Genomic DNA, 16,890 nt, shown 5'->3' on the forward strand with positions numbered 1-16,890 from the left:
AAAATGTGAAAATGTAAAGGGTTTACCTGCTCAAGGTGCTTCGATAATCCTGCAAGAGAGAGGGACAGACCAATATCACCTCAGTGCAGTCACCGGTGCATAACACAAGGACCTTAAATTGAACCTATGCATCTGTTAGGCTTACATATATGTACTCCGAAAACTGCCATAATTACATACATGTGATATGAAATTAAAAAATGCAAAAAATATTTTTTTATCTCTGGGTGTTCTATATGTATCATACACGTGTCTATGATCTGCAATAAAATCAAACAGCAGAACATATGCAGAACATGTCTGAAAATGTTACTACAGCATGCCTCGTTTCTTGCTTTTGCTTTTTTACATTAACAGATGTTGGCTTTTAAGTAAGGTCATTCGCATTAGATATACACTGACGTCTTAAACTCGTTATTTAATGAGTGCAAGAGACCGAAGGGGAGCAGAAGGGAGTAATTAGATGCAGTCACATATATCCAGACCCAGGGCTCTCATACAAAGGCAGAGGGATGGGGAGCTTGTGATCAAGCGCCCAGTCCCTGACCCTGTATCTTCTGCTAACAGTCACTCTGCAGACAAGAAGAGGACACGGTATGGACATATCAACACAGAGGGGCAGATTTAAGAAAAGAGGTGCTGCACCCAATTCAGCGCCCCTTGGCACCCCCTCTAACTCCACCATGTGTGCGCTGTATTTAATATGCTGAGCATCATGGCAGTAGTTAGGGAACTAGCATCCACATTTTTGGCACTAACTCGCCGCTTTGCAGGATTAGCGTCAAACATTTTGATGCTAATCTTGCAAAGCACATTGAGCCCCATTATAATATAATGGGAGCCTCCTCTGAACGACTGCTCTGAGCAGGCGTTAAAAATGCTGAAACAAATGAGGCAAAGAGATCTTTTTGATTTTTTTGTGACATTTTTTCGGCCCCCCTAACGGGGGAACGCCTCCCTTGCATACATTATGCCTGGCGCAGACCTAACACGACGCAAGGGGTTACAATGCATACACTGCGCCACTATGTAAATTTGGCACAGCAATTCTTGCCTCGGGCCACATTAGCATACCAAAAATGATGGTAATGTGGCACAAGGAGGCGCTAGGCCCTCTTGAATCTGGGCAGAGTGATTAAACAGTCACAAAAGTGTCCAGTGAGAAACAAGCGAGGAGATGGGTGTTAGAGAATGCTGCAGAGCTTGCATAGCACCTGCTTCTGAAACATACTTGTCTTAGTGCTTGAGAAAGGGTGTTGGTGAGTGACAATTGCTTTACAAGTGCTACAGGTATGTGCTACACAGAGTCAGATAGAGCTCCACCAGGACTTCTAAAGCACCCCAGACTCGCCCGCTCACCAATGTGTTGGTGTGATAGAGAAGGTGCCCAAAATCTTCCTCGGGAACATATATCCGTTGTCCACTTCCACCACTGTCGCAACCCGCTTCCATTACTGGTGGCAGTCCACATTCACAACAGGTGCTGCCCACCGCCTACATGGACAAAACCCAAAGCCTTCGGTGGTCCCACTGCCCCTCCAACAACTTGCCCAATTGGGGCAAAGTGACCCAGGGTGTGCGTGAAACCGGCTTTAATTTTAGCTCAGAGTCGTGGATGTCGTATTGCTAGTTCACAGAACCAAAGCTGCACTGACCCCTTCGCAAGCCTTCCATGAGCACAATTGGTGCAGATCAGCCCAACACAGGGTATCGTTGAGTGATTGTCAGTGGTTAGACAAATTGAAGTCATTTCTCCCATCACCTTGTGAGCATTTGATGTGGGGAATGCGCCAGGGAATCCGCCAGGAAATGAGGCAGTGTGAGAGAGACTACCAGAGCACAAGGAGTCAACTTCCACTAGAGTGCTACGAGCACCCAACAGTAGGACGCTAGTAGAAAACGCGCGTGCAGCAAGACGAGATGCAGACTCCGCTATTGTCGGCCGTTGCAGACTGATATTTCTCTGAGTTTCAATTTGGTCCCGCAGTACCAGTGAGTGCAGTTTCACTTTCACCTAAGAAAGACTGCGAGGGATCATAGAGAGACTATCTAGGAGCAGGATTCTAAAAGAGAGGGCACAGGCTCCACCTCACTCTAGTGATGCAGGCGATGAAGATCCCCTTTGCTATTTATGGACACTCTCCTTTACAGGGTAAAGTCACTGTTCATGTTTCCTGGATCCCTTCTAATTTAATGAGTTTTACAAACAGTTTCCCAATGTTTGAAAGAACTCTGCTTAGTTCTGTGAGTAATTACAAGGCATGTTCAAAGTGTATAAACCTGACTGGGCTCACGTGACCCTATTGTTGTATTTGGTGACGCCAAGTGATACAAGAGGTCGACTGCTCAGCAAGGGAGATTGGCCAAGACAGAACACTGGGAACGATGGGGCCCAGAGTGTGGCGATGGATGCCTTGTTGAATGTGGTTGCAGATGTGTGCCCATAAAAGGCAGATTTGGCTAAGATTTCAAACTCTAAACAAAATAAAAAAGATTCACCATCTGGCTATCTGGATAGGTTCAAGCATGTGTTGGCATCTCTTGGGGCATTGCCAGCCCGGCGGAGATGGCTCAGGAAACTGTCGGTGCTTGATGACTATTTGAGTTGGCAAACTAAGAAGCTGGCAGAATTTCTGACGCTATTGATGTACTGTTCAGAGTTAGCGCCAACATTTTGAATCTGTTACTTTAAACCAATGCAAGAACTACACTATCTCCTCACTGAATTAGCTAAGAAAAGGCAAAGGCTTCAAAAGAGAAACTGCAACGTTGTCTTTCCCATGTGCATTATTTAGGTCAAGCAGGTAAGCATCACTTATCGACAGAACGGATTGAAGCCATATGTACGTTACCCTCTTACTTTCGTGGGTATGTCTGGGTATTGTAGACAGTGGGTTCTTTGCAAAATCATGGTTAAGAAGACACCCCTCAACCTTTGCAATGGCCTAAATGAAGGTGTACAAATAAAATAAATGCTCACCTCCATGCCCACCTTGAAGCTCCCTGATGATGCAAAACAGCTTTGATTGTGTTGTCATGAATGAGATGATTTGACCTTTGAGTACTAGTGCAGGATCACGGTGATCAGAAGAAGCCCCTCACAAACTATTCCTCTGCTTTAGCCCCCCAAAAAGCAGGACTCCCTCCATGCCTCAGCTCTCTAACCACCTTGTTGAAGCGTCAAAAAAAGATTGTGTTGAGTTGTGCTTGATTGTGACTGCTCCTCATTCTGTTGTTGCTGCCTCATCTCTACCAAGATCCAACACCTTTCCACTGCCAGGTTGTCCTGATATGCGACTCCATGGGTGTCTGCCTCCCTCGTCACTTTAGTCCGCAGTCCCACTCTGAACCCCGCATCATTGATGCCCACCTATGAAAATGGAGAACCCCACAACAGGCTTGTAGTTACACACGCGTAACAAAGCCCTGCAATGTTGTTAAAGATGCACCTATACCAAAGTGTGAACAAATCTACTTGGAAGATGGATTGTGCTTTAGACATGAAAGTGAGTGTGTTGCTTGTCACATTGTACACACTTTATATCAGGTTGTTGAGATGCTCTTGTTCCCTTTACCAAACATGCAGTCTGTCCAGGTCATCACAAACCAATGGGGCTACTATGTATGTTCCCTATTCTTTTGCAAAAGAATTTGTGTTTGTTAGAGGACCAGGCCTCTAAAATTGAAAAATAATATTGGACAAAGCAGAGTTGTACAAGGAACCCATAACGGTTGTGTAGAGATGGCTCAGGGCATGTGGTCGCACCTTCATTTTTGCTGCCTATGTCACAAGGGATAGTATAATTTGTGCCACGAAAAACCACTGATATGCGTGGGTCTTTCTTTGTACTGCCCAGAACCATTGCTATTCCTCTTTGAGGTGGTGCGGCATACTTCTACCTACTTGGACATCAATCCATACTTCTTGGCCCCTGTGAGCCCTGTGCTCACCCTATGGCCTGCTCCGGGTTCTGTGACTTTCGTTGTTAGTGCTTTGTTTGGACAGGAACGTCCCTTGCATGGTGTACACTTGTGTTCCCTTCCCTGAGTACCCAGCTGCGAGTATTTGGTGACCTACTTTTACATTTTTGGCTTTAGACTCACACTGACCTAAGGCGTGCATATAGGAGAAGGGCCTGTCCCTACCAATGAGTGATACCCTGGGCCTGTCCTGTGTCCAGCAGGAGACACCGAGCACGCCCTCACTTGTCTGACAGTGAACTACTGTCCCTGCCGTGGAGTTAGCATGGGACAGCGGTGGTGGCAGTGAACCATGATTTGTGAATCCACAGTTCTGACTATTGTGCGCTTGTGTAAATCTTTGCTTCTACTCTCTAACCCAAATTCTAGCGCTAACGTTCCAAGTGTATGTTATGCACGTGCATGAATGTGGTCTGTGTGGTACATGCATTGTGTGTATCAGTGAGGCTCAGGTTCCATTTTGAAGCCCTTGGCCTGTTCCTGTGCACAAGAAGAGAGGGAGCATTTTCCAGACATTGGAAGTAAGTTGCTGACATTCCTGAAGCTGGAGGGAGGAGCCCCAGACACGAAAGTGGGGAAAGAAGAGGCCTGGCTCCTTTAGGCATTTGATTAGGTCATCTTGCTGTGAGGAACTGCAAATACGTCTTCATGAGTGCTGCCCTTTGGAAGGGGGTGGGGATGAAGGTTGGAACTCCAGTCTCTGTTGTTCATAGCGCAAAGGGTGCTTCAGGTGCCTTTTTGCCTCTTTATGATTACTATTTGGTGTAGTTGTAGGTAGCCCAATGCAAAAAGCTCACACCTCTTTGCGTGTTTGTTGTGGGCACCTTAGGCTGTGAGAAATATCACTGTAAACAAATGCTGTGTGTGGCCGCACCCTAGAAAGGATAAGAAAGGAGAACCACCCCAAAGCGTTCCTCAAAGTGCATTCCGAGAATCCACATTCCCGAGTGCTTTGATTGTATACACACGGAAGCCAGTGCCCCACTGGTTGTGCCAGTGTTAGGGTTCTCTTTGACTAAGGAAGGGATGCTCCGCACAGTACTCAGAGGGCCTATGTTTACCAGGCAGGTCGCTCCCCTGACCGCCACGCAGCCTCTGTGTGACCGCTGACCGCTGCTTCTTTCCTGTGTCCTTTTGCTGCCTCAAGCTTGCTCTCCTCACCTTTTTGCCCAGTTGCGGCCCCAATCTCTGGTTCCCTGCTCACCGCGTCTCCCCCTCGCCGCCCGTTTTCCCGCCGCCGCGTCCCGTAGCTCCGCCCCCCTCGAACCCCATTGGCCGCCCTGCTCCCACCTCCCAGCTGCTCCTCCCTCCCTCTCCTACTCATATGGAGGCCGTGCAGCGGTAGAGAGAGCGACCTCTGACCCTGTTTACCAGGCAGGTTGCTCCCCTCACCGCCACGCAGCCCCTGTGTGACCGCTGACCGCTGCTTCTTTCCTGTGTCCTTTTGCTGCCTCAAGCTTGCTCTCCTCACCTTTTTGCCCAGTTGCGGCCCCAATCTCTGGTTCCCTGCTCACCGCGTCTCCCCCTCGCCGCCCGTTTTCCCGCCGCCGCGTCCCGTAGCTCCGCCCCCCTCGCACCCCATTGGCCGCCCCGCTCCCACCTCCCAGCTGCTCCTCCCTCCCTCTCCTACTCATATGGAGGCCGCGCAGCGGTAGAGAGAGCGACCTCTGACTCTGTTTACCAGGCAGGTCACTCCCCTCACCGCCACGCAGCCCCTGTGTGACCGCTGACCGCTGCTTCTTTCCTGTGTCCTTTTGCTGCCTCAAGCTTGCTCTCCTCACCTTTTTGCCAAGTTGCGGCCCCAATCTCTGGTTCCCTGCTCACCGCGTCTCCCCCTCGGCGCCCGTTTTCCCGCCGCCGCGTCCCGTAGCTCCGCCCCCCTCGCACCCCATTGGCCGCCCCGCTCCCACCTCCCAGCTGCTCCTCCCTCCCTCTCCTACTCATATGGAGGCCGCGCCAAAGGCAAGCCCATCTGCGCCCGTCCGCGCCTGGCCCACGCCCAGCGCCAGACCCCCTGGTCCCCTCAGAGGCCAGCCGACCTGCAAGACCTACAACGCCGCCACTCTCATCGCAATCAACACCGGCCGGAGACCCGGCTGCTGCAGAGCCACCCCCAGACGCACCCACGGGCCCTTCACCTGCCAATCCTGCAAGTTCTCCTGCGTCCAAACCCGCACCGCACCCGCCAAACCAAGCACCAGCAGCAACCACCTGAAGTGCATCCTGCTCAACACCTGCTCCATCCACAGACACGCCGTGGAACTCTGGAACCTGCTCGACACCACATCTCCAGACGTCGCCTTCCTCACAGAAACCCGGATGAACGCCTCCTCAGCGCCCGACATCGCCATCGCCATCCCGGAAGGGTACAAGATCACACGGAGGAACCGCGTCAACCAGACAGGAGGAGGCATCGCCATCGTCAACAAGAACACCATCCGCATCACGACCAACTCCGACGACACCCTCACAGCCGCCGAACACCTCCACTTCCAGATACACACCGACCCCAAGACCACACTCAGAGGCACCCTCATCTACAGACCCCCAGGACCCCGCACACAGTTCAACGAAGACATCGCAGACTTCATCAGCTCACACGCCCTCCCCTCCGCTGACTACATCCTCCTAGGGGACCTCAACTTCCACCTGGAGAACAACAGCGACAACAACACCACCACCCTGCTGGACAACCTCGCCAACCTCGGACTCAAGCAACTGGTCAACACCCCCACCCACTACGCCGGACACACGCTTGACCCTGTCTTCTCCTCCAGCAAGTACATCTCCTTCAGCCACTCCACCGGACTCCACTGGACAGACCACAGCTGCGTCCACTTCAGCTTCAGAAGAACCACGACTCACCACCACCCACAACAGGCTCCCCGCAGGAGCTGGAACAAGATACCACCGACCAGCTCTCCACATCACTGAGCCAGAACCCCCCCGCCAGCTCAACGGACCCCAACCAAGCAGCCAACAACCTCACACAGTGGATCACCAACAGCGCCGACAACCTCGCACCTCTGAAATCCCATCCCATCAGGCACAACAGCAAGAAAGCCTCCTGGTTCAACATCGACCTCAAGAACTCCAAGAAGAATTGCTGCACTCTAGAGAAAGCCTGGCGAAAAAACCTGACTACAGACAACATGACCGCCCTCAAGCATGCCTCCCGCAAACACCACCAGCTGATCCACACCACCAAGAAGACAGCATTCAAAGAACGACTAGACGACAATGCATACAACAGCAAGGAACTCTTCAACATCGTCAAAGAGCTCTCCAACCCCAGCGCCGGAAACAACGACTACACTCCCTCACAAGACCTCTGCGACTCACTCGCCTCGTTCTTTCACCGCAAGATCGCCGACATACACAAGAGCTTCGGCACACAGACCACGCACCCAACCACCAAACCGACGCCCCCCAACACCACCCTCCGCGCCTGGACCCCGGTCAGCACCAAAGACACCATACATACGATGAACACCATCCATTCCGGATCACCAACCGACCCATGCCCCCACCACATCTTTAACAAGGCCGACTCCATCATCGCACCCCATCTCCCGGACATCATCAACTGCTCCTTCAACACCGCCACCTTCCCGGAGAGCTGGAAGCATGCCGAACTCAGGGCCCTCCTGAAGAAACCTTCAGCTTACCCCACCGACCTCAAGAACTACCGCCCCATCTCGCTCCTCCCGTTTCCCGCCAAAGTCATTGAGAAGACCATCAACAGACAGCTAGCCGCCTTCCTCGAGACTAATGGATCCCTCGACCACTCGCAGTCCGGCTTCCGAGCCAACCACAGCACCAAAACTGCCCTCATCGCAGCCACTGACGACATCCGAGCCCTGCTCGATAACAGGGAAACAGCGGCACTCATCCTCCTGGACCTCTCCGCAGCGTTCGATACTGTCTGCCACCACACCCTAGTGCAGCGCCTCCGCATCATCAGAATCCAAGAGAAGGCACTAGAGTGGATCACCTTGTTCCTCGCCGGAAGAACCCAGAGAGTCCGCCTCCCCCCGTTCAGATCCGAGGCCACCGAAGTCATCTGCGGCGTACCACAAGGATCGTCTCTTAGCCCCACCCTCTTCAACGTCTACATGAGCCCCCTCGCAGCCATCGCACGCCAACACAACCTCAACATCATCTCCTACGCCGATGACACCCAACTGATCCTCTCCCTCACCAACGACCCAGCCACCGCCAGAACCAACCTGCACGAAGGGATGAAGGACGTAGCCGAGTGGATGATGAACAGCCACCTGAAACTGAACTCAGACAAGACGGAAGTCCTCATCCTTGGATCATCACCCTCTGCCTGGGATGACTCCTGGTGGCACCCTGCCCTGGGCAGCGCACCCAAACCAACGGACCACGCACGCAACCTGGGCTTCATCCTGGACTCCTCCCTGTCGATGACCAGACAAGTCAACGCCGTCTCATCATCATGCTTCAACATCCTACGCATGCTCCAAAAGATCTTCCGTTGGATCCCCACCGAAACCAGGAAGACGGTCACCCAGGCACTCGTCACCAGTCGACTGGACTACGGAAACACCCTCTACACCGGAACCACGGCCAAACTACAGAAAAGACTCCAACGCATCCAGAACGCCTCCGCACGCCTCATCCTCGACATCCCCCGACACAGCCACATCTCCGGACACCTGAGAGACCTGCACTGGCTCCCCGTCAGCAAGAGAATCACGTTCCGTCTCCTCACCCACGCACACAAGGGCCTCCACGACCTGGGCCCCAGGTACCTCAACAACCGCCTGACGTTCTACACTCCCACCCGCCAGTTACGATCGACCAGCCACGCCCTCGCCGCCGTTCCACGCATTAGAAAAGCCACCATGGGAGGAAGATCCTTCTCCTACCTGGCAGCCAAGACTTGGAACTCCCTCCCCATCCACCTCCGTCTGACCCAAGACCACCTCTCCTTCAGGAAGCAACTCAAGACCTGGCTGTTCGAGCAGTAGCGGTCCCCCGTCCCCCAGCGCCTTGAGACCCTCTGGGTGAGTAGCGCGCTTTACAAATTTTTTGATTGATTGATTGATTATGTGTAACCAGAGCCATGTTTGCCTGACAGCCAGCATCCCAGAGGTGAGAGAGTATCACCTGATGTCTTCCCTGAAAAGAAGAAGCTGTTCCTCTGACATGAAGTGCCTAGAAGCCAACCTGCCTGTTGAGAGATGGAAGGACCTGTCCCCCCTGCAGTGGTTGTGACCTTCCAAGGAAAGGCAGAAGCAGCTTGACCCTCTCCCCTGCAGTGTGTGGGTCTGCCAGAAAAGGAAGACTGAGGACAGTGATCTGCATGTCGGAAGAGCGTGGGAGCAGTTTGTGTACAAACCGTTCTAGTTGGAAACTCCATCAACAAGAGTGCCTAGCAGAGGTGTGCCAGAACGAAATGTACAGCTGTATCGGAGGAACTGTGCCTGAGGGAGAATGAGCCACTCTAGAGAGTGGCCTAAGGTGAACCATGACCTTTAACCCTGTGGCCCAACCCACATCTCAAGCAGGTTTGTTGACAGCCAGTGGTCTGAATCCATGCACGGCTGTGCTTAATTTAACCCACTGGTTGCCGGTGGGGGCCACCAGCACTCATTTGTGAGGACCAGCACTTATTTTTCCTCATCAGACATTTCCCAAGAGCTAGAGAGCAAAAAACACACAAACGGGAAGAGACGGAGGAAGCGAAACATGAAAAACTGTCAGAAAAGGAGGAAGCAGGAACCTGCAAGAGTGAGATAGAGGGTAAGGAGGTGTCAGGCAGTGGATGAAAGCGGCCCCAGGTGGATTCAAGGCTATGCAGTGTTGGTATTCAGCGCCCTGAATGACAGTGAGCAGTGCTTTAGGCACCGGCACTCATTATTTTACAAATTAAGCACTGACGCCAGGGCCCAACACACTTGCAAGGACTCTGGGCGGTGGCCTCCATTGCTGGCTGCTGTGGCCTGAGCTTGGAGAACCTGCATCCGGGGTATCTGCCCCTAGAAGGGAGCGAGTATGACGCATGCTACGGATACACTCTGTCCACCCAAGGAGGACTCGCTCTGCGCTGTTTCGTGCATTAACATTCTTTGCAGTCGCTCGTGGTTTCACACAATGCACCCCCGGGACTGTAACACGTATTGCACACTGCACTCTCTCAAGCTTTCACATTCCCTCCACTTTCAGGTTATCACATCCTCTGTGCTCTCTCAGGTTGTCACATCCTCTGTGCTCTCTCAGGATGTCACATCCTCTGTGCTCTCTCAGGTTATCACATCCTCTGTGCTCTCTCAGGATGTCACATCTTCTGTGCTCTCTCAGGATGTCACATCCTCTGTGCTCTCTCAGGTTATCACATCCTCCGTGCTCTCTCAGGTTATCACATCCTCTGTGCTCTCTCATCTCAGATGTCACATCCTCTGTGCTCTCTCAAGATGTCACATCCTCTGTGCTCTCTCAGGTTATCACATCCTCTGTGCTCTCTCAGGTTATCACATCCTCTGTGCTCTCTCATCTCAGATGTCACATCCTCTGTGCTCTCTCAAGATGTCACATCCTCTGTGCTCTCTCAGGATGTCACATCCTCTGTGTCTCTCAGGTTGTCACATCCTCTGTGCTCTATCAGGTTATCACATCCTCTGTGCTCTCTCAGGATGTCACATCCTCTGTGTCTCTCAGGTTGTCACATCCTCTGTGCTCTTTCAGGTTATCACATCCTCGAAGCTCTCTCAGGTTACCACATCCTCTGTGCTCTCTCAGGTTATCACATCCTCGAAGCTCTCTCATCTCAGATGTCACATCCTCTGTGCTCTCTCAAGATGTCACATCCTCTGTGCTCTCTCAGGATGTCACATCCTCTGTGCTCTCTGAGGTTATCACATCCTCTGTGCTCTCTCGGGATGTCACATCCTCTGTGCTCTCTCAGGTTATCACATCCTCTGTGCTCTCTCAGATTATCACATCCTCTGTGCTCTCTCAGGATGTCACATCCTCTGTGCTCTCTCAGGTTATCACATCCTCTGTGCTCTCTCAGGTTATCGCATCCTCTGTGCTCTCTCAGGATGTCACATCCCCTGTGCTCTCTCAGGTTATCACATCCTCTGTGCTCTCTCAGATTATCGCATCCTCTGTGCTCTCTCAGGATGTCACATCCTCTGTGCTCTCTCAGGTTATCACATCCTCTGTGCTCTCTCAGGTTATCGCATCCTCTGTGCTCTCTCAGGATGTCACATCCTCTGTGCTCTCTCAGGTTATCACATCCTCTGTGCTCTCTCAGGTTATCGCATCCTCTGTGCTCTCTCAGGATGTCACATCCTCTGTGCTCTCTCAGTCTGTCACTTCCATTATAGCTGTGCTCTCTTGCAGTCACATTCTTTGCACCTGTGTTCCCTTTGAACATGTAATTCCCTGCTCCTGCACCCGTAGGCTGCCACATCTTCATTCCCTTCATTCTTGTGGTCAGTTACATCATCTGCCCCTGCAGTCTCGGTCCTGTGTCTGTCACAAGCCTTGTCTCTGAACTCTCTTAGGCAGTCACTTTTTAAGTTTTCACATACTCAGAATCTGTATCACTGTACTCTCTAGCCTGTGCACTTGTCTTATTTAGGTCTTGGTTACACACAGCTTCAGCTGTCTGTTAACCAGACCTATTGACCCATACTTATGGAAGCTTAGCATCGCCTCAGTGGCATTTATTTTGGCCCTAAAGCACAGCTAACGTAGCTCCATTTTTATATTTTGATGCTAGACCCTTCTAGCTTCAAAATATTGGAGTTAGCGCCATTTTTAGGATGTGCAAACCCATCCTGCGTCAAGGAGATGGAAGGTAGGCATTCCCGTCCTAAAAATGACCCTAGCCCCCCAGCCCCATATTTAACTTCCGGCGCAGAAACGGCGTGTGAGTGGGAGGCAGACCAAAATAATGACGCTAAGCCCTCCTAGCGCCCTTATTCAATGACGGGTCAGATCAGGCGTTAAAGTGCAGGTATGCCCATTTCCATGGCAGAACACCATGGAATGGTCGCAAAGCTGCCCAACCCAAGCCCCAGCAACACCAGCACCCGCACCACAGGGACACTACAGGAGGAGCGAGCCCATCCCAGGTAAGTTGCAGGGAAGTGTTTGTGTGTGGTGTGCCATTGGAAGCCCCTTACATGGGGCCCCCTGCCTGGCACTGGGTATGCAGGGCTTGCCCAGGAGACACTAGGCCCCTGTAGTGGGCATTGCGGTGGTGGTAATGTCTCCTGTCCATACTTAGACAGGAGACATTTTTTGGCTGCTTTTACATCAAAACATGATGCTAGGCTGATTAGCGGCAGAAATATTGCCGCTAACCAGCCTAATGTCATTTCTGACCCACTATCGCCATTTCACCTAACGCCATCCCCCACCGGCTAGTGTCTTTTTTGTGTGACGCTAACCATTCCTTAGCGCCATGGTGCTTCATTTCATAGATATGGCGCATGGATGGCTGTAAGGAATCGCGTTAGCCAGGGTTAAAAACAATTCCGCACAACTGCGTCAGTGCAGTTGTGCGCCATTTTTTACAAATATGGGCCACTGTTTCTAATATACATATGGTGGGCTTTGAGTCGGCCCCTCGCTCATGATTGGATACCTTTTTTGCTCATCTCTGTTGTACCTTCTTGTTTCTTTGGCTTTATTCCCTATTCTTATCTTGTCCCACCAGGAGCATTTATGTCCCAGAGTGTTCTGACTGAGCAAGTTGTATCCTCATTGTGCATCGTTGAGGGACTCTTTCCTTGTATCAACACCCCAAAGGGGTGCATGTGTTTCCGTGCTTTTCTCTATCTTGTTTTTTAATTTCATTTTGTTTACGCGGGCCCAGCAGTTGGGAAGTGCAACCGGGATGTTCTTGTCTTTTTCTAGAGGAAGAGCACATGTTCTTTTCTTTTTTCCTCTTAGTTTATTGGGCATTCTATTTGTGAGAAAATTCCCTTCTTGGGATCACCCTCGCTTTTTGCTAGATCTAGTGCTGGTTTACTGACTGTGAACACTGGGGAGCTGACATCCAGTGCCCGCTGTATGTGCTTTGACCCCTGAAGTATATGTGCAATTGGCTAATCCCTGATTGGCTCATTTAACTTAGCTGTAAATCCCTACTACATGGTAGCCCATGGACTGTACGTTAAATGTCACTGTTGGGCTGCAGCACACATTGTGGCCACCACTAAAATGACAGTGCACACATGCTTTCAGGCCTGCCCCTGCAGCCTGAGAGTGCAGTTTTAAAATTACTAATCCAACCTGGCAAAAACACCTTTTGGCAGGCCTAAAACTGCATTTTTAATACTTCTAGGTCACTCCTAAAGTAAGCCTTCCAAGACCATTAGGCAGAATGCATAGTATTCAAAACATAGGACCTGCGTATTTACGTTTTACATGTCCTCACAGTGAAAAATCTCGAAAGTCGTTTTTCATTGTCCCAAGGCTGGCTCTCCAACAGAAAAGCACTGGTTTACATTATAACACTTTAGAATGCATAATGGTTTGAGAATAGATAAAACTATGGTTCAAGGGTTCACATTTATATTCATTTAAAATCCATACTGATGGTGAAGTCAGATTTGAAACTGCTATTTTGAAAATTCCACTTTTAGAAAGTTTCTCACTTAAAAATGCTCCTAGAGGAATTGCTTAGATATAGTTTGTGTACATAGGATCCAGTCCTCAATTAATTAATAAGACAATTCTGTACTGTTCAAACCCAATATATTAATCAAAAGGATTCAGGAAGTTCAAAAAATGTACCACAGATACAACCAATGTAGATCTGATAAACAACAACACTGTAAATAAACCCCCCTAGATCACACTATTGCATCCCAATAGAAGATCCAGGAAGGGGTCACAACCCTCCTCTTGACACAGTCCTGCAGTGCCCACGCCTGTGGCCCCCTGCCCAGCCCCCTCGTAATGCGCACTGTCTGCTGTGCCCTGTGGCCCCCTGCCCAGCCCCCTCGTAATGCGCACTGTCTGCTGTGCCCTGTGGCCCCCTGCCCAGCCCCCTCGTAATGCGCACTGTCTGCTGTGCCCTGTGGCCCCCTGCCCAGCCCCCTCGTAATGCGCACTGTCTGCTGTGCCCTGTGGCCCCCTGCCCAGCACCCTCGTAATGCGCACTGTCTGCTGTGCCCTGTGGCCCCCTGCCCAGCCCCCTCGTAATGCGCACTGTCTGCTGTGCCCTGTGGCCCCCTGCCCAGCCCCCTCGTAATGCGCACTGTCTGCTGTGCCCTGTGGCCCCCTGCCCAGCCCCCTCGTAATGCGCACTGTCTGCTGTGCCCTGTGGCCCCCTGCCCAGCATCCTCGTAATGCGCACTGTCTGCTGTGCCCTGTGGCCCCCTGCCCAGCATCCTCGTAATGCGCACTGTCTGCTGTGCCCTGTGGCCCCCTGCCCAGCATCCTCGTAATGCGCACTGTCTGCTGTGCCCTGTGGCCCCCTATCCAGCACCCTCGTAATACACACTGTCTGCTGTGCCCTGTGGCCCCCTGTCCAGCACCCTCGTAATGCGCACTGTCTGCTGTGCCACCTATGGGTGGCAGCATTACCGCCGGCTACTGGGCTGACAGGCGGAAACAGTGGTTTTCACCGATCAGCCAGCGGTAAAGTCACAATGGGTCTGGCGGGGAGGTCGCCACTACAGTGGCGGCCACCCTGTCGGGAGTTTGGCGGACGGGTGTTCCCATCCGCCGAACTCGTAATCTGGGCCTATATTTCTAAACAAGCCGGGGTCTAATTGAAGAGCACAATGTTGGTTTTCCTCCTTTCCCATGTGGAGAAATTATTTATTTCCTTTGTGATTATAGTGGAATGATTTAATGGATAGCGCATTTAAGATACATCCGCAGTGTGCAGGCTCGTTCATTTATCCTATCCTGATACAGATAGTGCGCCACTGAAGGACGCAGACAGACGCTTGTATTTTGAACAATCTTGAGCACCTAACAAATATGTAATTTTATTGTTTTGCTTCAGCTTGATTGGTCAGTCTTGTGAGAACTGAGTGCTAGTTCTTGTGTAATTTTACAGCAGATAGGAGAATAGAGCAGAACAGAGCAGGAGATCTAAGCTCTCTCTGGATGAGAGGACTGACCTTTTCCCTTTTGAGGTGACTTCATGCTGGTTTGTCCTCTGCTTAGTAAGATTTAATCTAATTTTGATTGCCTAATAATTTAAGTATTTATATCCTGGTTATAAATCGCTGCTAACCTGATTTTTAGCCTTCTGTAAACCATTCACTTTTAATAAGCCTTCATGGTTTAATACTAGAATGTTTTGAACTCTTTGTGTAGCCTAACATGCTTCACATAATACTGAATCTACTGATTTGTTGACAGGGCTCAGGTGTGGAGCGCCAGCATCCCTAGGGGAATAACAGAGCTCAATGCCCATCCAGAGAAGGGCTTCATGCTTCTTGAGTTTGCATAAAGAAAAGCGCTACGATGGGGCAAAGTCCTCTTCTGAATGAAGGTCTTGTTGACCAAAAGCATCAGACATAGGTTTTCCATTGCTTGGACGCTTGGACACGTGTGGGTCTCTGTGTGGCGTGTAGCACGCGGGGATCGTCGGAACATGTACTCTGGGTTTGCCTGTAGTGTTCCTCCCACAGGACTTACATGCTCATAGCAACATGGGCACCGGTCTGGATACAGTGAGCTCCACATGGCGTGGAACCAAAAATCAGTAGAGCATTTTGTCCACTGAATGCATTGTGGAGTGTATATATGTGTGTATCTATGCAATGACTGTACAGCACAATCTCAGCAAAGAGTCAGCAGAGCGATGTTCAGTTTCAAAGCCAAGATACATTCAATGATTAACTGTAGAGAAAGCTGGATCCTGAGAGTAAGAGTGGAATGTGTAAGCAGGAGATGCTGACATGTTGTGCTGTGTTCAAAGCGTAGAACAGATGCAATAAGTACTACTGGCCAGATTTACAAGGCCCAATCACCACAAAAAGTGACACTCCAGTGGCACAATGCCCTGCACCCTATTTACAAGGCGGTGTTAAACCACCTTCTGCGGCTTAACTCCATCTTGTAAATACGGCCCCTTCACACACAGCACTTTGCGTGGAAGGTGCGTGCAACGGGTGTTGCTGTGGGCGTGCCACAGCTTCACTCATTGCATTTTGACGCTGCCTCAGATTTACTAGTTTTCGTAAACCTGAGGCAGCACCAAAATCTACTGCCACCCCAGGGGTGGTGTTAGAGTGGCACAACGATGAGAAGTGCGTTCATTTCTCCTCATATTTTGCTCTTTCTATGCGTGCTGCATTCTGAAGCGTAAATAGAAAGAGCAAATCACCGTATAAGATCATTTTTGTGCTGGAAGGTGTCCCTTGCTGCAAAAAAACAATCTCCCCCTCAACGCAGCCATGCTTGCACCATGGCACAAGGTGGCTCTGTTGGCACTTGGCAGCAAGTTTAGCACCAGCGCAGAGGGAAACACAGGGGTGCGCCGTATTCTTGTAAATACAAAGCATCCCTGCGTTTTGAAAATGATGTTGCGCGGTGCTACCAAATTCAGTGCGGCCCGTGCACCATCATTTTCTAATAAATCTGGCCCTAGGGGTTTAGATAGTAAGGCCCAGAGTTACTGAGATTTTGCATGGGGTTGCGTCACTTGTGGTGCACCCCAACACAAAATCTATTTTGGCATTTACTAAGCCATGTAAACTTGATTCATGTGGCAGTGCTTGGTTTAGTAAATACAAAGTAATGCCCCGCAGCACATAGTTTTGCCTTGTGCTACTTTGTGTCAGGGAAGCGTTACACGGATGTTCCCATGCATCCACCCATGTATTGTAACGCACACACAGATTTACAAAGATTTGTAAACCAGGTTTTGAGCCAAAATGGTGCATCTACATGACAGACGCG

At 50.7% G+C, this 16,890-nt stretch overlaps 1 protein-coding gene across 2 annotated transcripts in view; it reads right to left on the bottom strand.

Moving 5' to 3' along the window:
• The window catches only part of LOC138281241 (E3 ubiquitin-protein ligase TRIM39-like), a 107,944-nt gene that overhangs the window by 61,437 nt on the left and 29,617 nt on the right, over positions 1-16,890 (bottom strand). For both annotated transcript variants that reach the window (XM_069219564.1, XM_069219562.1), the window contains exon 4: positions 27-49. In XM_069219564.1, coding sequence (XP_069075665.1) covers positions 27-49 — 23 coding nt within the window. The remainder of the gene's footprint in view (positions 1-26; positions 50-16,890) is intronic.

Source organism: Pleurodeles waltl, unplaced genomic scaffold (assembly GCF_031143425.1).
Source record: "Pleurodeles waltl isolate 20211129_DDA unplaced genomic scaffold, aPleWal1.hap1.20221129 scaffold_73, whole genome shotgun sequence".
In the NCBI taxonomy this organism is placed as follows: domain Eukaryota; kingdom Metazoa; phylum Chordata; class Amphibia; order Caudata; family Salamandridae; genus Pleurodeles; species Pleurodeles waltl.